Source organism: Anomaloglossus baeobatrachus, chromosome 3 (assembly GCF_048569485.1).
Source record: "Anomaloglossus baeobatrachus isolate aAnoBae1 chromosome 3, aAnoBae1.hap1, whole genome shotgun sequence".
In the NCBI taxonomy this organism is placed as follows: domain Eukaryota; kingdom Metazoa; phylum Chordata; class Amphibia; order Anura; family Aromobatidae; genus Anomaloglossus; species Anomaloglossus baeobatrachus.
The window spans coordinates 90232188-90255151 of NC_134355.1; the positions used below are offsets into that span (position 1 = coordinate 90232188).

Sequence of the window (22964 nt, forward strand, 5' to 3'; positions counted from 1 at the left end):
TGGATGAAAACGTTATATAAATGTGCAGTCCTATATAGCACATGATTTCTGTGCTACTCTTCCATTTTTTGACCTTCCATATTGTTCTTTCGGGGTTCATACACTGGAACTTCTTTTTTCATTTCTTTATAGTGCCGGTGGTGGGTACTGTGGTATGCGCTCCAGACTTCCTTTCAATTACTTCCTGCAATGTATTGCATGATATTAATGTATTATATGTAGAGGTGGGTGGACCCAGACTATAAAATTCCATTTCGATGCGGATTCAAAAGTACCCGAATGTCAAGCCCAGAGTTCTCGGGGAACTCCTGGTAACGATGCGGGTCCAGCAACGCTAGTAAGGAAAAAAAAAACAATAACGCAAGCACACTATACTTACCAAGTCTCTGGTACAGCTGTAACTGCTTCCGGGTCGCTCATTAAATCTTCATACATATGCACTGCTGTCCCCGCCCACCGGCAGTCCTGGCATCTGTGATTGGTTGCAGTCAGACGTGCCTCCAACCTGTGTGACAACGTGCCTGACTGCTAGCAATCACAGACCCTGTCTGTGGCTCTATCATGGTGTAAAAATAAATAAAAAATTGGCTTAGGTTCCCCACATATTATGATACCCAACTACAGGCTACAGCCCCCAGCCATGCGCTTATTTTGGCTGTGCATCAAAATAAGAGGAACCGTATGCAGCTTTTTTAAATTATTTAAATAAATAATTGTAAAAAAACAGCATGTGGTCTCCCCCAATTTTGATACCCAGCCATGATAAAGCTGACAGCTGGGTGCTGTATTCTCAAGCTGGAGAGACCTATGGATATTGGGTTCCCCCCAGCCTAAAAATAGCAGCCTCCCTCAATTACTAATCTGTAAGTGAAAAGAAATAAACACAAACACCGAAAAAACCTTTATTGGAAATAAAATAGAATATGAATTTATGAATATAGAATATGATTCGGTATCAAAATTGGGGGGACGGCACGCCATTTTTTAAATTTTTTTTTTTTAAATCATTAAAAAGCAAATGCATGCGGTTCCTCCTATTTTGATTCACAGCCAAGGTAAGCGCTCGGCCGGGGGCGGCAGCCTGTATGCTTCATCTGTTTTGGTTATCATAATATGAGGGGACCCTGAGGCAATTTTTTTTTTTTAATTTATTTATTTTTACACCACATCAGAGCTGCAGACACGGTCTGTGATTGCAAGCAGTCAGACGCTGTCACACATTCTGGGAGTGCGACTGACTGCACAGTCGCCAGGACTGCTAGTGGGCGGGGGGAAGCAGTGAATATGTATGAGCAATAATGAGTGGCCCCGGAAGTACCGTTACAGCTGCGCCGGAGACAGGTAAGTATAACACGCCTGGTCCAATCCCCCTATCCCTTCTACCACCATTTTTATGCGCTGGATTATGGTCCCCATAGACATATATGGGGATCGTCGTTCGGCCAGATATCCGGGATCAATTCCAGGCCAGAACCGCTTTGGGTATTTTTAAACCGGTTAGATCCGCTGATTTCGGGTAAATGCGAGTCAGCCCATCACTAATTATATGTAGTTTTGTATATGTAGTAACTAAATCACAAAGCATCGGGAAGCTTGGTTACTGTATCTGTTTTAGAGTAAGCGCAGGTTTCCCACAGCTCTGCAGCAGTAACTAATGAGAACTCAATAATTGAAATGTGAACCCACTATTCCTTTTGGCTAGGGGATACTGATCCTAAAGTGGATGTGTGCCGCCCCCGTGGAAGCAGCCGAGCTGCTCGGATCCGGGTTCGCTGTGGCTCGAGGGTCTCCGGACCCGGGGGTTGAGTGGCAACTCAAATGAAAGAGGTTATTTACAGGGGAGTTGATGTATAGTTTGTGACACCACCCGTGGTATACGGTAATTTGGGAGTACCGCCGCTCCAGTTGGGAGTACCCAGGTTGATGAAGTGGGGAAGCAAGGTGTCGTAGCCCTCCACGGGTAGGGGGAATGCCCCGTCACTCGGTGTGGGGTGCCGTGGGGTGCAGGGGTCACTCTCGTACTCACTCAGTTCATAAGCAGACGCTGACAACCGTGCAAACCAATTCTCTGGGTGCCGCTGCCGCTGAGGGGAGCTCGTCTGGGTCCCGTCCCCTATAGTGTTTCTTTGTGATCCGTGACCTGCCTCCTGGCACTAAGTTTAACTTCAACGTGGTGGCCCAGTAGTATGGAACTTGCCGGGCCCCGCTCCCCACTGTGGCTAAGTGTGGGAGCTTCCTCTCATGGCTCACCCTTGGGATTTTCTGGACCGTTTTGGATCGGAAAGTCCTATCCCTCTCGTTGCGCTAATGCCCCGATTCTGGAGCGGGTGGGAACAGATCATAAAGGCTCCGTTCTCCTCAGGTGAATTGTCAGGTTGCCTGAAGCTACTCCCCGACCTAGGGTCCATGTACCTCGTCGTGCCTTCGGTCCCGGACCGGTGACAGTGCTAGGCTGCCGGCTGTCCTCCTTGACAGGTCCAGGCACCTTGCCACAATCGCCTGCAACCAGGGGTCCGACTCCTCTAGGCCCAGACCACTGTCTGCAACCTAGATACCTTCTCCAGGAGCCACCGCTCCAGACTTCCTCTCTCTCACCCTCTCTGACTACTCTCTCACTCTCTACTGACCACACTCCTCACCTCCCCTCCCTGACCCCCCAGGTGGGCGACTCTATTCCACTCAAGCCGTCCACTGGTGGGTGTGGTCCAGGGTGTATCTAGGGTTTGATTTGCTGTTGGAGGCAACACCATTAAGATAGGGATCCAGAACCAAGAGAGAGGTGGAATACCTCACGGTTGGGCAGTTTGTGCAGTACCCTGTGGCGACCTGATAGTCCAGGGTCGTCACAGAAGACCATTTCTATTAACATAGAATTACGCCTTCAGCGCTCCAGATTTCCACAACAATCCGCCACATTTAGTGTACTTAGATTGGAAATCCATGTCAGAATGGTTGTATAATCTTCATATTAGAATGGGCATTTTATGAGTCCAGGTAGTCTGCCCAATTTCGGCCATGTGCAAAGAGCCTTAATAACAGAGCTGAGATTCAGGGCTACAATGCTGACTTAGCACATCTAAATTTATAATTCTATGACTTGTGCAAGCTGTGACAAAAAATGTTTGTGCGACTATTGAATCTTATTTTTATATTGTCAAATATAGCGTGCCCGCACATAAGCCTATTTATCACTGCCCCTTCCCAATCAGGGTGTATAGAGGAACTAACTCAACTCAGATTTACAATTCAAGTATTTTCTTCCTTCCTTTCTTGCCTATGGGAAGCACAATCTTCCCCCATCTAAATTAACAGCATTGTACACTGGCATTGATAAATTGCAGGAAGAGAAGAATTCAATTGTTCTGCAGATTCCAATTCAAAATGTTTAGCATCAAAAGACTTGTATTTATATCATGTGCAATGCAAATGTGGCTTTTGGGCTATTTCTGTGGCTAATGCAATTAGTGCATATGCAGTCAGGCAATATCTTGCCAAGGGACAATGCTTTAAAAGGAAGCAATCATCAGACAATAAATGACCTATTGACCTATTTAAATCAGGTTGCTACAATGTTACATTAATTTTTTTTTAAATTTTTGTTTTGTTTCTTTTGAAAAAAAGAAAAAGTAACCTTGTAATTTGAAGACTTACCACTGGGGCTTTTACTTCCTGTCTTTTCAGGAAGTGTTTTCAAACCGGAGAAGAGAAGGGGTAACGCCATGCATCAGCCAGATGAAGGTGTAGAGATGTTGATGAATAAAAATCTTTTTTAATTACATAGGTCTACGCGTTTCGAGGTTGAAACCTCTTCCTCAGGACCAGGACTTCAACTGCTTTGTTGATGTCCTGGTCCTGAGGAAGAGGTTTCAACCTCGAAACGCGTAGACCTATGAAATAAAAAAAAGATTTTTATTCATCAACATCTCTACACCTTCATTTGGCTGATGTGCGGCATTAACCCCTTCTCTTCTCCGGTTTGAATGCTCATCCTCTTGGGGCTGAGGCAGACGCCATTATCTCATGCTTGTCAGTGGTTGTGACTTTCACAACCACAGTAGGTGAGTGTATATTTCTTATATATACTACTCCAGTCATCTGGTGTTACCCTATCAGCACTTCTTTTTCTAGCTTTATCACAGGAAGTGTTTTCAGCAGACTTCTTATCAGTATACACTTAGGGGTGCTTCACACATAGCGAGATCGCTACCGAAATCGCTGCTACGGCACGGTTTTGGTGACGCAACAGTGACCTCATTAGCGACCTCGCTGTGTGTGACACTGAGCAGCGATCTGGCCCCTGCTGCGAGATCGCTGCTCGTTACACACAGCCTTGGTTCGTTTTCTTCAAAGGCGCTCTCCCGCTGTGACACACAGATCACTGTGTGTGACAGCGAGAGAGCGACGAAATGAAGCGAGAAGAGAGCAGGAGCCGGCATCTGGCAGCTGTGGCAAGCTGTAACCAGGGTAAACATCGGGTAACCAAGGTGGTTACCCGATATTTACCTTAGTTACCAGCCTCCGCAGCTCTCACGCTGCCTGTGCTGCCGGCTCCGGCTCTCTGCACATGTAGCTGCAGTACACATCGGGTTAATTAACCCGATGTGTACTGTAGCTAGGAGAGCAAGGAGCCAGCGCTAAGCAGTGTGCGCGGCTCCCTGCTCTCGCGGTTATGATCGCTGCTGCGTCTGCTGTGTTTGACAGCTAAGCAGCGATCATAACAGCGACTTACAAGGTCGCTGTTACGTCACAGAAAATGGTGATGTAACAGCGACCTCGTTGTCGCTGTCGCTTAGTGTGAACCAGCCCTTAAGGTCCAGTCACACTAAGCAACTTACCAGCGATCCCAACAACGATAGGGATCGCTGGTAAGTTGCTAGGAGGTTGCTGGTGAGATGTCACACTGCGACGCTCCAGCAATCCCACCAGCAACCTGACCTGGCAGGGATCGCTGGAGCGTCGCTACACGAGTTGCTGGTGAGCTCACCAGCAACCAGTGACCAGCCCCCAGCGCCGCGTGGAAGATGCTGCGCTTGGTAACTAAGGTAAATATCGGGTAACCAACCCAATATTTACCTTGGTTACCAGCGCACGGAGCTACAGGTGCAGAGAGCAGGGAGCAGCGCACACTGAGCGCTGGCTCCCTGCTCTCCTAGTTACAGCACACATCGGGTTAATTAACCCGATGTGTGCTGCAGCTAAATGTGCACAGAGCAGGGAGCAGCGCGCAATGCTTAGCGCTGGCTCCTTGCTCTCCTAGCTACAGCACACATCGGGTTAATTAACCCGATGTGTCCTGCAGCTACATGTGCACAGAGCAGGAGCCGGCACTGACAGTGAGAGCGGCGGAGGCTGGTAACAAAGGTAAATATCGGGTAACCAAGGACAGGGCTTCTTGGTTACCCGATGTTTACCGTGGTTACCAGCCTCCGCAGAAGCCGGCTCCTGCTGCCTGCACATTTAGTTGTTGCTGTCTCGCTGTCACACACAGCGATCTGTGCTTCACAGCGGGACAGCAACAACTAAAAAATGGCCCAGGACATTCAGCAACAACCAACGACCTCACAGCAGGGGCCAGGTTGTTGCTGGAAGTCACACACAGCAACATCACTAGCAACATCGCTGCTACGTCACAAAAGTTGTTCGTTAGCAGCGATGTTGCTTAGTGTGACGGGGCCTTTAGAACTGATTTCAGCAGACTTCTTAGGCAGAATTACAATGATGGGTAACAACTTCAACACAGGGTCCTCCAACCACAATAGGAGATGTCACAGCTAACACTGTTATCTTTCCTTCACAATCACTTTTGCACACATCCCTTATCTTTTGTACTGAAGCAGCTAAGATTGGAGTCTGTTCATTGTGGCTATGTACATGTGTTGTTTCCTGAAAGAACAGGACTTAAGAGTCTAAAAAAGCCCCATTGACCAGTGTGAAACTTACAAGATTTGTATTTTTTATATTTAATCTCTTCCTGAGATCTTGGCTGATTTCTGTTGACTTTCCTATGATGCTACATAAAGAAGCAGTGTGTTTCAGGTGTGCATTAAAATACATCCACAGGTGTGTCTCTAATTAACTCAGATGTTGCCAATAAGCCTATCAGAATCTTCCACGACATGACATCATCATATGGGCTGTCCCATATTATTTAAAGGCATAGTACGTATGTAAAATTTTGACTGCAGAAAGTAATAAAAATGCCTTAAAACATTCTCATTCTCTCAGTATTTTGGCATTTGGCAAATATAAATCATTTTGACTCCTAATTGACCTAAAACAGGATAGTCTTTTGTGTCTTTTTAGATAGTGTATGTAAACTTCTGGTTTCAACTGTAGGTACTCCTGTGAATGGTAAGCCAGTATTGTTGCTCTGATATAAAATAAACTATGAATGATGCAGACTCACTATCCTCCCATTATATATTTTGCTGCCATAACTTAGAATTAGTGGATCCATATTGGTCTTATAATAATGTGGAGAAATTATGAAAAATATATACAAGAAATATGAAAACTAAAAATGAAACCTAACTCTTATGAAGAATTATGGGCCCTCTTGGAGATTTTTCAATAATCTTATCCAAATTAAAAAAAAAAATCTCTTTTACTGTTCAGCCCATTGGGAATTAAACTATTCAATTTAAAAATCCATTTACTTTCCGCATAGGACATATTTTTTATATAGTTCCCTCTAAATCGTCTTTATTTTTTGATACCACTGAAAGAAGATCCAGCAAACTTTTTATTATGATTCATTTGGCAGTGTAGTAGTCCCGTAAATCCTTTTGTAATGTTATGTATATGCACTGTCACTTCTTTATGTAAGGACATTTACCTTCCGCCCCACAGCAGTTGAGCCTGCATCTTCTCTGGCAGATGATGGCTGTGTTGCACAGCCATCTTATGCTTCTTTAAGCAGTTAACAGATCCACCTGCTGCTGTTAAGCACTTAAATGCTCTCTGTCATCGGTATTTAAAGTGGGATACGCCGTTCCATGAGCCCATTGTGCACCTTGCAATGTGATCACGGTGGTCAGAAGCCTATTTAAGGCCGCCGTAACTGCCATGATGGTGCTTCTGTGAAGACCAGCTTATGGCAGAGACTGTGATTCTTAGTATATACTGTGATGCTGTGTTATTATAAAAAATTAAGTAAAAAAAGGTTTTTAAAAACCTAAAAGAAAAAAATGGGGAAACCAAGCATTTTTCTTGAAGATTTCCCAGAAAAGTGCTCTGGTTCCCCCATTGACTTGCATAAGGTTAATTATTTGTGACAAATACTGGAATAGTAGTAGGTATTCGGTAAGAATGATCCGAACTCCGATATTTAGTATTTGCTCATCACTAATAATAGTGTAAAAGCAAAGCCCAAAAAGTAATTGTTGTTCACTTGTTCCGCAAAAAAATAAGTCCTCATACATCTGTGTGGATGGAAAAATGGAAAAGTGAAGCCTCTTTGCCTCATGGAGGAAAGGGAGGAAACAGCGAAAGCTTAGAAATGGAAAATGTCATGTCGGGAAGGTGTTAAACAAGTCAACTTGTTGGGTAGAGGTTATAGTACCCAGTAGAGAGAAGTGGCAATCATTTCACTGGATCCTGTGCGCGAAAACCAAGGAATGCAAGGAGGTGACAGAGGAATAAGATGGGTGATGCACATTCTGCCCAACATGGAGTTCAGCTCCGGCCACCTCCACCGTGAGTGCTACTTGCGGAATCAGAGCGGTGGCACCTGACAGTGAAACCAGACAGTGCTGGAGAGAGGAAAAAAACAAGGAGAAAAATTGTATGAAAAATACCCTGACTATAAATAAATAAATTGCAAGTGCTTAATAACAGGGTACTTAGTATATACATTTTTGCAAAAAGGTAAGAAGCTGTCCCACCTCGTCACAGTGTACCCATCTGGGACAGTCTCTAACCAACTAATGTTAAAATCATTATACATATCTGACTTGTGTCTATCAAAAACTCCAATGTGAATGGTAAGAAGTGGTCAGCTGGGTCCCAGATTAAATACACAGCAAAGTGGGAAGCAGTTAGTTATTCAGCCTCAGTATAAGGAGGGCTGCGCCCCCAACTTGCAATAAAGCAAGATAGCAGACAAAAAACACCAAAAAAAGTATGTAAGTATGTTACACCAGCCTCATATAGTTTGCATATTGGACCAATTTATTCTGATTTTCAATACCTGTATTTTTTTACATTCATATTTTGGCAAGTTCTGTTATTTTGTATGATTTTTATGACAATATTGATATTAAAAAATGATTTTCTTTCTATGTCTTTGCAGGCAGACTATGATCGAGCACAGGTATCCTTGAGTCCTCCACTCACTGGATCTGACACTTATCCTCGAGGTCCCACAAAGCTACCTCAATCACAAAACAAGTCCAACTATCCCTCAAGTAGTTACCAGTATCCATCAGTATACCATAAGCCATCTCCCTACCATCAGCCACCGCTTCATGGGAGCCCCCACTACATGTCATCAGGGTCTTACCCCAGTTCTCCGAGTACATCCTCTAGTGTTTATCCTCCTCCCAGCTGGGGCTCATCCTCAGATCAGCAGCCATCGCGAGTGTCCCATGAACAATTCCGAGCAGCTCTGCAGCTTGTGGTCAGTCCTGGAGACCCCAGAGAATATCTGGATGACTTTATTAAAATCGGAGAGGGCTCAACCGGTATTGTTTGTATCGCAACAGAAAAGCACACAGGAAGGCAAGTAGCTGTGAAAAAAATGGATCTCAGGAAACAGCAGAGAAGAGAGCTGCTCTTTAATGAGGTATGACGCATGAACAATACTTTATAAAAAAAAGTACCCCCGCCCCGTGTGCTAGTTTCTAACAAGTTTCCATTCCTTTCCAACAATAACATACAGTGGCGCGCTAAGGCTCTGTGCGCACTAGAAAAGTGATTTTTCTCAAGAAAATTTCTTGAGAAACTTCTGGGAGCTGAAGATTTCCACACCTGCGGAAAAATCCGCGGGAAAAACGCATGTGGATTTACCGCGGATTTACCGCAGGTTGGTCCCTGCGGTTTTGCAATAAATAATATAGATAATCGATAGACAGATAATGGATAGAGTGAAAGATGGATAGATGAATAGATAGATAGGCCTGTTTCACACGTCAGTGATTCTGGTACGTTTGTGCTTTTTTTTAAACGTACCAGAATCACTGACATACGCAGACCCATTATAATGAATGGGTCTGCTCACACGTGAGTGATTTTTCACTGCACGTGTCTCTGTGCGGCGTACCCGCGTGTGAGTGATTGCCGCACGGAGACATGTCCATTTTTTTCTGGCATCACTGATGTCCCACGGACCACGCAGTGGTGTGGTCCATGAAACACGTGCCAGAAAAAAACGTGCTTTTAAAATAAAAAACATTTTTACTCACCCGGCTTCAGCGGCGCTCTCTGCAGCCCGTGCAGCCTGCTGCTTCTGAGCTGGCTCATTACTGTCGCGCATATTCATGATGCACGACACAGCCGACCCGGAAGCAGCTGCTGCGGGGGTCAGCGCCGGCCGGATGCTGCACCGCGGGAGTGATCAGCACCATGGAGAGCGGGAGCGCGCACAGGTGAGTTGATTTCTAAGTGCAATCACGGGCCACGGAGAACGGAGCCCGGATTGCACTTAGACAACCCACGTGTGCCGTAATTCACGGCACACGGAGGGACATGTGCGTGTTTTACACGCCAGTAAAAAACGTCAGTGTTTTTCACTGACGTGTGAAACGGGCCATAGATAGATAGATGAGAAAGACCTACATAATGTCCCACCTCTCTGCATTTTCTAAGCTGGCACCCTTTAGTGACTTTCATGTGGCACTAAAGGGTGCTTAGCCTTGTATTTAGCCATAAAATAAATAAATAATTAAAAAAAAAACGACGTGAGGTCCCCCCATCTTTTGTAGCCAGCTAGGGTAAAGCAGACGGCTGCAGCCTGCAAACCACAGCTGGCAGCTTCACCTTAGCTGGTAATCCAAAATAGAGGGCACCCCACGCTGTTATTTTACATTAAATAAATAATTTAAAACAAAAAACGTGGGGTCCCCCCCAAATTGGATCACCAGCCAAGGTAAAGCAGACAGCTGGGGTCTGATATTCTTAGACTAGGGAGGTCCACTGTTATTGGACACTCCCCAGCCTAAAAATAGCAGGCCGCAGCCGCCCCAGAAGTGGCGCATCCATTAGACGTGCCAATCCTCGCGCTTCGCCCCAGCTCATCCCGCGCCCTGGTGCGTTGGCAAACGAGGTAATATATGGGGTTGATGCCAGATGTGTAATGTCACCTGGCATCAAGCCCTGGGGTTGGTGAGGTCAGGCGTCTATCAGATACCCGACATCACCAACCCAGTCAGTAAGAAATAAAAAATAGACAACAAAAAAAGTTTTATTTGAAAAAACACTCCCCAAAACATTCCCTCTTTAACCAATTTATTGAAAAGAGCACAATCAATTCCACGTCCGGCGTAATCCAATAAGGAGGGGGGGGGGGCACGGCGATCCATACCATAGTCGCTGTCCCAGTCAATGAAGAACAGAATGTTCCCCATTGGCTGGGAGAGCAATGCAGTGACCTGAGCTAACATCAATAGGTCAGCTCAGGTCACTGCAGGGGATGACGAGCGCTGCCATCAGGAGCATAGATGAGATCATTACCTTCTGTGATCATCTCCTGTACTGCTGACGTCAGAGCTGTCACTGACTTCTATGCCCACCGCGTTGTCAGAAGTATCGCGAGAGCCCGTGACGTCACCGCTAGTGACAGTCTCGGGCCGCTCGCGAGACGGGCATAGACAGCGGTGACGTCAGGAGGCAGGAGATCGTCACAGCAGGTAATGATCTCACCTCCTGACAGCAGCAATCGTCATCCCCGCGGCTCCCAGCACTGCAGGGTGTCAGTGTCTGCCTGCGCTGCCGCGTGACAGGCTGCTGACACTGCGGGCAGACACCCTGCAGTGCAGTGTCAGTGTCTGCCTGTGTCAGTGTCTGCCTGCGCTGCAGCGTGACAAGCTGCCGATACTGCAGGCACACACTGACACTGCAGGGTGACAAGCTGCTGACACTGCGGGCAGACACTGACACTGCAGGGCTGGCAGCGGCGGGGCTGGAGTGGGACACCGACTGCACGGGCACCTGGAGGTCACACGGAAGTGCTTCTGTGCGGCGTCCAGGGAGTGTGACATCTGTGTTTACTCTGCTCCGCTTCCTCTTCCTGGCATAATGACATCGCTTCCTGCAAAACCGCAGGCAGCGATGAGCATTACCGCAGGTAAATCGCGGCTATACCGGGGGTATACCGCACATCATTTGCTACCTGCGGTATACCCCCGGAATTTCGCGATTACATTACAGTGAATGGAGTGAAATTCCGGGGGTATACCGCAGGTACCTGCGGAAAATAATGGACATGCTCATTTTCTCAAGAAAGTTTCTCGAGAAAATTTTCTCAAGGAAATTTCTTGAGAAAAATCCGCACAGTGCGCACAGCTATTTTTTTTTCTCATAGGATTTGCTGGGAAATGTCTGCACAAAGATTGCAGACATTTCTCAAGAAATTTCTGCAGCAAATCCGCGGGTAAATCCGCGGGCAAAATGGCATAGTGCGCACAGAGCCTAAGGGGGCACTACAATGACTGCCATGTGAACAGCGCTTCTTGGGGTTGTCCACTTTGTCTTTATTTTAACAGTTGTGTTGGGGACATGATTTTTTGGCACTTGCTCATATATAAGTATTAGAGGGTCTCCTTTTTTGGCCACAAAATCACATCTCTAACACATTTCTTTAAAAAAATATGGACAACCCCTTTAATTGGACTCAACACCAAACAGAAACCCAAACCAACAATTCATCTTTCATTTTGAGATTTAGTGCTACATTGTTATTATTTATTTTTTTTTTTTTTACATTATTGATGGGAAGTTTTATATTTCACTTATACTGTAATTTAAAGTACGGTGTTACACATTTCTTGAAATACATTTTTTTGAGGGTCAGATGAAGAATATTTTGTATCTTAAACACATGTAGCCAGGCATTTATTAGTGTTGCCCCTTTATATATTAAGATTTACAATATATGGGCCAAGTTCACATGAGTTTATTCAAAATCATCCTTTTTATTTTCAGAAAAAAATGATGATTTTTCGTCCGTTTACTTTAAAGGGAATCTGTCACCAATATAAAGTATGGCCACCACCTTTAAAGGGAACCTGTCACCAATATAAAGTATGGCCACCACCTTTAAAGGGAACCTGTCACCAATATAAAGTATGGCCACCACCTTTAAAGGGAACCTGTCACCAATATAAAGTATGGCCACCACCTTTAAAGGGAACCTGTCACCAATATAAAGTATGGCCACCACCTTTAAAGGGAACCTGTCAGGTGCAATATGTACCCAGAACCACGAGCAGTTCTGGGTGTATATTGCTAATCCCTGCCTAACCGTCCCTGTATACACTAGCATAGCTATAGAGATCTTTAGAAAAAGCATTTTTAAAGATCTTTTATTGTATGCTAATAAGCGAGGGCAGTAGCCCCAAGGGTGTTGTTTCCCTTGCTAGTCGGATCCATTAGCATGTTACTAGGCCCCTGTGCGTGTGCTATCATGCTAAGGAATGTGCAGCGTGTGAGGATTATCTCACTCACCTCTCCACTGCTTGATGCAGGATTTCGGCTCAGTGCGCATGACCCCGGAGGTTCGGTCATGCGCACTACTTTAGTTTGAAGCCAGGACGCGTACACCTAGCTTCATACTGCGCATGACCCAAACTCCGGGTCATGCGCACTGAGCCGAAATCCAGCATCAAGCGGCGATGGCAGCGGAGAAGTGAGTGAGATCATCCTCTGATGCTGCGAATTCATTAGCATGATAACACACCCACAGGGGCGTACTAACCTGCTAATGGGGGCAACTAGTAAGGGAAGCAACGCCCTTGGGGCTACTGCCCTTGCTCATTAGCATACGATATAAGATCTTTAGAAATACTTTTTCTACAGATCTCTTTATCTATGCTGGTGTATACAGGTACGGGTAGGCAGGGATTAGCAATATGCACCCAGAGCTGCTCGTGGTACTGGGTACCATATTGCACCTGACAGGTTCCCTTTAAGGCCTTTTTTTTCAGTATTCTAGAATGCTGAATGTATGTCCCCAATCCCCTCTGCATAGCACAAAAAAGGAATTTTATTATACACTAAGATGGCACTGTCCAGTCCGATGGACAACTCTGGTCTTGATCCAGCAGGGATGTGGTTAATAAAAGAAAAGCAGAGTAGTAGGTGTGAACAATACCAGAATTAGCTGAGGTTAGTTCCTTGTTAGGCTAAGTTCACACACTGCGTTTTTTTGACGCTGCGTTTTTGTGCGTTTTTGGCCGCTAAAAACGCACAAAAACGCACCCGCGGCAAAAAAAACGCGGCAAAAACGCATGCGTTTTTACTGTGATTTGGTGCGTTTTTACTGCGTTTTGCTGCGTTTTTGATCCCTGCGTTTTTCTGCAGTTTTCCAATGCATTGCATGGGGGGAAAACGCAGAATAACGCAGGAAAGAATTGACATGTCCAGGTTTTTTTTTAAGCTCAAAGACGCAGCTTAAAAAAAAAGTTGTGTGCGGACAGCAAAAATGAAAACTCAGACTTTGCCGGGGAAGCAAAGTCATGCAGTTTTGAGGCCAAAAACGCAGCCGAAAAACGCGCAAAAACGCCGCGAAAAACGCACCGTGTGCACATAGCCTTAGGTATCTTTTTGTAATAGAATTAACAGTATGAACAGAAAAGTAATAGCAAAGAGGTGTATACAACAGGACCTTGGAGTAGAGATGTTATTTCTACATTGCAGGATTTGTAAATGTGAACATCTACAATGCTGGACTGAGCTTGGATGTAAACTCTGGAAGTTGTATAGTGGTCAGGAATAAGGAGAAGATAATTAGACATCTGAGGATCTGTAAGTTCTTGTAGAGTCAGGGACACTGTATTGTCACCCTACAAGGATCCTAAAACCTAAAATGTTTGACAAAGGACCTTTTACGCTATACTACCCCATTAATAGCTTTACTGTTCTGAAAAAGAATGTTTTGTACCTGTCATTGAATTACGTTTAAAGGGTTTTGGTTTATCCACTAGTCGGGCAATCCCCTCTCAATCACAATCTTAATCATATGTTCCCCCATATAATAACACCTACACTCACCTCTGGTGCCGGTGCTATTCCATTGGTGCTGGCACTGGCTGTCCCAGAGCTTGCATGACATGATGTTACTTCTGTGGCAATCAACGGACACTTCTCTCTCCCCTTCTTCATTCATAATTGACATTCAGAGGAAGTGAGAGCTATGACGGCTCACTCCTTTTCACCGAATGTCTGATTTTTCTAAAGGAGGGGACAGTGATGAGGCGAACCCCGGGAGAGCCCGTGCCAACATTGCTGGAACAGCGCTTCCTCTGGAGGTGAGTATAGGTGTTATTGTATGGGGAAACATAGTGATTGAGAAGGGGTTCTGTGGACAACCCCTTTAAGTTTCTTTTGGACTTTCTTTAGGATAAGTTATCATAAATTGTTGGGTCTTCGACACCCGGCACCTCCACCAGTGAGCTGTCTACAGGTCTTGTGGTGGCTGGATGCTTACATTGTACAGGGCCAAAACAGCAAAGCTACATGTACCATGTGCTGCCTGTTCTCTGTATTGGAGCTCAATTCACACTTCAATAAGAGCTGAGCTGCATTTTCTTAGAATTCCTTCAACACAGTGTAAATGCAGCCACTGCAAACAACTGATCGGACCCCACCAATCTGATATCGATGACTTGTCCTATCAATACGCCATCAATCTACCTATTTGACAACCTTTCTAATTTAAAAATTCAGCTTGAAGGCAGACATTATGCAGGGCATCTAGCATGGATCCGTGCAATTTTACTCCATATGGATTTTCTTTTGTGTTCCCAGGTAGTAATTATGAGAGATTACCATCATGAAAATGTTGTTGACATGTACAATAGTTACCTGGTGGGTGATGAGCTGTGGGTGGTGATGGAGTTCCTTGAGGGCGGAGCGCTGACCGACATTGTTACACATACAAGGTACGTAATATATTGAGCTGTATAAGACCGATCACTACAATATTATACAGGAGCAGTATAATTTTACCTTATATCAGTTGCACAATCTGTCCCACATGGGGTGCGTAATCTAAATTCCCATAAACCATCAGAAAGACAATTATCAGTATATTTTTTCAGAGGTAACTGGGTTCATTAAAGGGCCAGACATTCATTTATCTGGTATCTCCCTCCAGTGGGTGGAACTAGAGAGACAGTTTGCCTACTCTTGGAGTTAGCTTCCAGGCTTACATTACAGATGATAACCATCTCTGTGATATATGTCTCCCCTCTATGACGTGTTCAATGGACATCTTACATAACCCCACTCTGCCCAAAGCTAGGAGTCTTGGCACCTTCCGCAATCAAACATTGGACCCTTGACAGTGCGTCCACATTGCCATGTAGCTTCCCGGGCCAATGCTCTATATGAAAACTAAAGTTCTGAAGTGCCAGGAACCACCTGATCACATGGGCATTATTCCCTTTTTTCCCTCATTCATCTCAGCAGGGCTCGATCTGACTCTACCCTAAATTTCCTGCCTAATATATCTAAGTGTCTTATAGTATCTACGTGTCTAACGCTCATTTGATGGCTAAACACTCCTTCTCCACAATGGAGTAATTCTTCTCACAGGAAGACAGTTTCTTACTCAGGTACATTATTGGGTGTTCTTCGCGGTTGACTTCTTGGACCAAGGCGGCACCTACCCCAACCTCTGACTTGTCCATCTCTACCAAAAATTCCTTATTGAAGTCTAGTGCCACCAACACAAGCTGTTTAAACAGGGTTAGCTTCTGTTCTTGGAAGGCTATCTCTGCTTCTGGAGACCACTTGGCCATAGCCGACTTTGTGCCCTTAGGGAGGTCAATCAGGGGTGCGACTAGCATGGCGAAGGTCAGAATAAAGCAACGGTAGTAGCCCACGATGCTCTGAAATGCCATAACTTGTTTCTTTGAGAGTGGTTGTGGCTAGTTCTGAATGGTGTCCAGCTTATTCATTTGGGGCTTGAGCTTACCCCTGCCCATGACATAGCCTAATAGCCTAAGTATTTGGTTTCCTCCATCTCAACATCACATTTCTTCAGGCTGATAAAATATCCCGCCGTCCTTAGGACATCAAAAATCGCCTGGATCTTGCCCAGATAGCTTCCCCAATCTTGGCTGATGACTATGTTACCTAGGTAGGCCACTGCATATATCTTGTGGAGAGCTAAGATTTGGTCCATGGCTCTCTGGAGGGTGGTTGGCATTCTTTGCACCCTAATTGGCATCTGGACATAATAGAAACATCCATCTGGCATGGAAAAGGCAGTCTTCTCCTTGGCATCCTTGGAAAAGGGGAATCCGCCAATACCCTTTTGTGAGGTCCATGTTGGTGATGTCACAGGCTGGCCCCAACCCCTCAATAAGCTCGACACTGGGCATGTTAATATGTGTCAAACTTAGAAACCTCGTTCAACTTCCTTTAGTTGAACGAGGCACCAAGACAATGGACCAGACACTCTGGAATAACTCAATCACTCCTAGACCAACGTCCGCTTCACTGCCTTTGAGATTACCTCTTGGCTGGCCTCGGAAATTCGGTATAGCTTCAAACTCACTCGCACATGAGGTTCTGTGAGAATTTCATATTCTATGACGTAAGTACAACCTGGCAGTTCCAAGAACAAGTCTGTGTTCTGATGGTGCAATTCTCGGCCCTGCTGCTTTTTGGCAGGTGGCAGTGTCTCTGGAACCTTGACAGCTTCCACGTCGGCCTTGGACATAGCCACCAAACACTGGGCTTCCATGGGTTTCATATCTCACCATGGCTTGAGTAGATTTATGTGGTATACCTGGTATGGCTTCCTTCTCCCTAATTGGGGGATTTTATAATGAACTTCTCTTATCTTGTCAACTACTTCAAAGGGGTCTTGCCACTTGGCCAGAAATTAGCTTTCTACCGTATGTATGAGCACTAGTACACAATCTCCTGGGCTGAACTTTCTCATCCTTGATGACCTTGTGCCTGGATAAGGTGCTCTCTCACAATTGGCATCACTTCAGCAATTCTTTATTACATTTGGGCCATATGCTTAACTAGGCTACGAACACACATCCGGCTTTTTTGCCATTTGTCGGATCCGGCGCGCTCCCGTACAGTCTATACAGTACAGTGGCTGCGCTGCAACTTCTTGGTCACATGCTCCGGTCACATGAAGTACGTGACCGGAGCTTGTCGCGCAGCCAGTGTACTGTACACAGTTTACGGGAGCGCGCCGGATCCGGCAAACGGAAGAAAAGCCGGTTGTGTGTTCTTAGCCATATGTAGCATGTAGCCTCTACTTCCCAGGTTTGTTTCGCTATATCCAGGAGTTCACAAGGGTGTCAGCCATAACACAACTCAAATGGGGAAAACCCCAAAGAGACCTGTGGGACGTCTCTGATGGAGAATAAAAGGGACAGTGGTTGACAGTTCCAGTCTCAGTCATCTTTCTCCACAACCTTCTTTAGCATGACCTTCAACATTTTATTAAATCGTTCCACAAGTCTGTCCGTCTTCAGGTGGTATACCGAGGTCCTGAGCTGTGTTATCTGCAGGGCTTTGCCTAGTTCCCTCGGGATCTCTTTTGGCAGTCCAGTTCGGGAAAAGATCTAGACCAGTTCTTTAGCTATACTCTTAAGAGTGGAATTTCGCAATGATACTGCCTCTGGGTACCATGTAGCATAATCCATGACCACTAGAATATACTGATGCCCTCTGGTTTACTTGACCAAGAGTCCTACTACATCCATCGCACAACATATCTCCCCTCCATGAATTGTCTGACGACCATCTTCCAATATATGCATATATATACTGACGACCAAAAGGTCATAATGTTTTGAATATTTGACTTTCAGGCTCCATATCTCACCATCCACTACAGCTTTGAGCGTGAGATTACCTTCATTTTATAGACAATCATCTTGGCTATCTCATACATAAATTTGACTGGCAACTATTTAGCATATGATCAGCTATCCATAGTCTTGTCACATCATTGCATTCTTACTGTTTTGCTCCTAAAAATCTAAATTTGAATTATTATTTTGTTAGTATTTTGTAAATCCATCTTTATTTCTTTGAGAGTGGCTGTGGCCAGCTCTGGATGGCATCCACCTTATTTACTTATTCACACTCAAAGCTGTAGTGGATGGTGAGCTATGGAGCCTGAAAATCAAACGTTCAATACATTGTTACCCTTTTGCTTGTCAATGTATATATATTTATATAAATACATAATGTACTGTATGTTAGAAAAAAAAAGCCTGATTTGAACAATAGGTCATTTTCTGATAACTCTTTCCATTTAAGTTTGCAAAAGTATTTCTCACTTGGGACAAAGTAAGATAAAATCCCATGCAAGGCCACAAAGGGCAGCCACAAGGCGAACATTTCAGAGGCTCCACTAACCTAAGCATTACTCACAGCGAAAGTCAGGAACAAAATGCAAATGATGTTACATTCTCCCACGACATTGATGAATGGCTGTTCTCACTCCCAAGTTAATAAAAATCAAGATGGTAAAGGCCTGAAGGTGAAAACGTTAAAGGGGATTAAACAATGCTTTCCTCTGCCTCAGTGCATGGTAAAAGAAAAAATACGAAGTTTGAGCAACTGATAATTTAGGCTATGTGCACATGGTGTATTTTTTATGCAGTTTTTGATGCGTTTTTTTTTACAAATCTACACCAAAATCTGCATGCCTATCCTGAAGCCAGAAAAGTCTATGAGATTTCGGAAGTGTTGTGCCCTTTCAGAATTAGTGCAGATTTTGTTGCACAAATCTGCAGTACGTCAATCGTTGGTGCGTTTTTCATGTGATTTTTAGCCTTTCCACCCATTGACTTAATTAAAAAAAAGTGCATGGCAAAAAAAACACCAAAAAATGCACTAAAAACGCCTGTGTTTTTTGGTGCGTCTTTGTGCCAGAAAGAGCGGATTTCACGCAGAAAATTTCTGCACCAAATCTGTATGGGAAAGGGAGATTTAGGCCCTGTGTGCACTAGGAAATTTTATTTTTTTAAGAAAAATCAGTACCCTCTGGCAGAATTCCACACCCGCGGCAAAAAAATGTGTCAAAACGCATGCAAAAAGCGCATGCGGTTTTACCGCGGTTTGTTGCGGTTTTGGTGTGGTTTTGCTGCGGTTTTTCCGCGGGTTGGTCCCTGCGGTTTTTAACCATTATCTATGGCAAAAACGCAGGTACCAGCGGAGAGAAGTGACATGCTACTACTTTTTTGCTGCAGAAAATCTGCAAAAAATCTGCAACAAAACCTGTGGGAAAAAAAACGCAGTGTGCGCACAGCATTTTGGATTTCCCATAGATTTTGCTGGGGAAGGACTGCAGAAAGGTTATGAATAAAAAACGCCCATTTTCTGCAGCAAAAAACGCTGCAAAAAAAGCAGTGTGCGCACAGGGCCTAAGGCAGAAAATAGCAGTGCAGTTTATAACATGCTCACTACTAGCGTCGCACTGGGGTGTCTGGGGCCTACAAGAGGAATTGACTCCAGGGGCCCTCCCTACAGTGATATGTAGATATCTGTTAGCCGTTATCCCCGTTATAGTGGAGCGCTGACTGTGAAGCACAGGTGGCTCCTGCACATCTCCTGTGCACACACAATTACTGATGTACAATTACAGTAGTTTTGCAGTAAGGGGGTCTTGGTGACAAGTTATCACTGATCCACAGGTTAGGTAGGTGATCACTTATTGAATGAATGGATCAGTAGTCGAGTTGGACATCAGCTCCACTTTCAAGGGGATAAAAGTTGCATGATTGGTGCAGGTCGCAGCAATCGGTCCCCACAGATGAATAAGTTTTCACTTATTCTTAGGCCACGTTCAGTATTTGGTTAGTTTGTTACATCAGTATTTCTAAGCCAAGACTAGGAGTGAGTTAAAAATACAGAGGTGTTTCTATTAGACTTTTCCTCTGATTTTACCCCTCCTGGTTTTGGCTACAAATACTGAGGTAAAATACTGACCAAATACTCAACATGGGCACATGGCCTTAGAATAGGCGATTACTTAGCATATTTGCTACAGTGTAATAGTCACAGGACAGGGAGGGGTTAAACATTCAAGTATTTAATCTTTACTGGAAATAATCTTCCCTTTATTAATAGAGAGAAAAAATGTCCTCCAGATACAACACAATCCACTATACCAAGACCAATAATACCACATACAAGGGAGAAATACCGCCACACCGTGACTAGATAACATATTACCACCACATAGCAACCAAATACAACCACATACAAGAGAGAAATACCGCCACACCATAATCAGAGCACATAGTGACCGAATATTACCACATACAAGGGAGAAATACCTCAACACTATGGCCAGACCACATAAATGACCAAATAATACCACATACAAAAGAGAAATACCACCACACTGTGGCCAGACCATATATTACCACCACACAGTGCCCAAATAATACTACAATAATGATCATGAATAAAAACCACAATACTAATAACATTAATATTACCATCAGTGCCATTATACACCAGAGCTCTGTATACAGTGATCACCAGTGACATTAATTAGTGACATTTTACACAGGAGTTCTGTATGTAGTGTATAGTGTGTGTGTGTGTGTACATGTAATACACTGACTTACCAGTGACGTCTCTAGCTGAGGTCATTCATCTTCGCTTTTCCTCTTCATCCAGCACTGACCGCCATCATTTCTTCCTGCCATGACGCAACTCTACAGAAAATAACACAGTCACCGATAGCCGATCACTCCCAGAACACATTCCTCACTTTTCCCCAATTTCTACACCATTGGTGGCACAGCACTGTGTTGGTGGCTCACAGTACTAGGGGCGTCCACAGCGGCAGGAGGCTCACAGCAGCGGGAGGCAGGAGGCTTACAGCAGCGGGAGGCAGGAGGTTCACAGCAGCAGAAGGCAGGAGGCTCACAGCAAGGGGAGGAAGCAGGCTCACAGCAGGGAGAGGCTCACAGCAAGAGGAGGCTCACAGCAAGGGGGAGGCTCAAAGCAGGGGGAGGCAGGAGGCTCACTGCAGGGGGAGGCTCACAGCAGGAGGAGGCTCACTATAGGGGGAGATTCACAGCAGGAGAAGGTTCACTGCAGGGGGAGGCTCACAGCAAGGGGGAGTCTCACAGCAAGGGGAGCTCACAGCAAGGGGAGGCTCACAGCAAGGGGAGGCTCACAGCAGGGGGAGGCAGGAAACTCACAGCAAGGGGAGGCTCACAGCAAGGGGAGGCAGGAGGCTCACAGCAGAGGGAGGCTCACTGCAGGGGGAGGCTCACTGCAGGGGGAGGCTCACAGCAGGAGGAGGCTCACTGCAGGGGGAGGCTCACAGTAAGGGGTAGGCTCACAGCAGGGGGAGGCTCACAGCAGGGGGAGGCTCACAGCAGGAGGAGGCTCACTGCAGGGGGAGGCTCACAGTAAGGGGTAGGCTCACAGCAGGGGGAGGTAGAAGGCTCACAGTAAGGGGAGGCTCACAGCAGAGGGAGGCAGGAGGCTCACTGCAGGGGGAGGCTCACTGCAGGGGGAGGCTCACTGCATGGGGGAGGCTCACAGCAAGGGGGAGGCAGAAGCGCCTACCTGGTGCCTGCGCGTCCTCTTATTCTGTGCGGCACCGGTGATGACAGATGTCGGAGCGGTGCTGAGAAACTCCTCTGCCTCAAATGTACGTGCGCCTAAAAGACGCGCGTACATTTGCATATAAGAGGCGCAGTCTGTAGCTCCTACATGCACCTCATTTTGTACAGCCTGAGGACTGCTGCACTGCCAGGACCTGTGGTGAGTCACATGACTGTGATGTCACCACAGGTCCTGCTACAACCACGGAAACTGCAGAGATTGCACAGATTATTCTGTGCGATCACTGCAGTTTATGATTGAAAGGCTGGGGGCCCATCAGAGAATGGGGAGGCCCAGTCTGCCTGCTAAACACCCCTGTCCAGCCCTCGGTAACAAGCCCGCGGTATAAAGCATGGGGGCCCACTGGGGACAGGGGCCCTAGGGGCCCAGCAGAGGATTCTCCGGTGCTCCGCTGGGCCAGTCTGACGCTGCTCACTACTGCCCCTGCTGGACGGATGATTCAGTAAAATGTATCTTCTGGAGAAATTTATTGAACCCTTTAAGTGCGACTTTTACTTTTTAATCGCACCTTTTTTTATACTTATATTGGTTGTTACCATTTATGTCTGTAAAATGTAGCTGCTTATATACAATGACTTGTTATTTTCCAGGATGAATGAGGAACAAATAGCCACAGTGTGTTTCTCTGTTTTGAAAGCATTGTCCTACCTGCATAATCAGGGAGTCATTCACAGGGATATAAAAAGCGACTCGATCCTGCTGACCAGCGATGGCAGAGTAAGTGAGCTTTGCTATGCTAACAATTGTGCCATTAACTTGCCAATTATAATGGCAATTTCATGCGGCGAATCTGAAAAATTGAAAACAATACGTATCACACGGCAGAATCCTAACTCCTCCTACTGTAGCAATGTTTTCTTGTTCTGTATGTGCAGATAAAGCTTTCTGATTTTGGATTCTGTGCACAAGTCTCCAAAGAGGTCCCCAAACGGAAGTCTCTTGTCGGAACTCCATACTGGATGGCCCCCGAGGTTATATCGCGACTCCCATATGGAACAGAGGTTAGGTTTCCAAATGCTGAATAATGCGTAAAAATAAAGGAAACATTAAAAAGAAGAAGCATGTATTCTGAGAAGAATTAGCATTTTTTTAGGATTAGTGTTTAGCCTCTTCCTGCTTCTACGGTAGTGTCTTCCTAGGAGAAATTCTTTGTTATTTTTTTTGCCTATAGCATT

At 45.3% G+C, this 22964-nt stretch overlaps 1 protein-coding gene across 2 annotated transcripts in view; it reads left to right on the forward strand.

The window, feature by feature from the left end:
- Positions 1-22964, forward strand: part of PAK5 (p21 (RAC1) activated kinase 5) — a 250461-nt gene that overhangs the window by 215060 nt on the left and 12437 nt on the right. For both annotated transcript variants that reach the window (XM_075339298.1, XM_075339299.1), the window contains 4 exons: positions 8291-8782; positions 14962-15095; positions 22380-22506; positions 22665-22790. In XM_075339298.1, coding sequence (XP_075195413.1) covers positions 8291-8782; positions 14962-15095; positions 22380-22506; positions 22665-22790 — 879 coding nt within the window. The remainder of the gene's footprint in view (positions 1-8290; positions 8783-14961; positions 15096-22379; positions 22507-22664; positions 22791-22964) is intronic.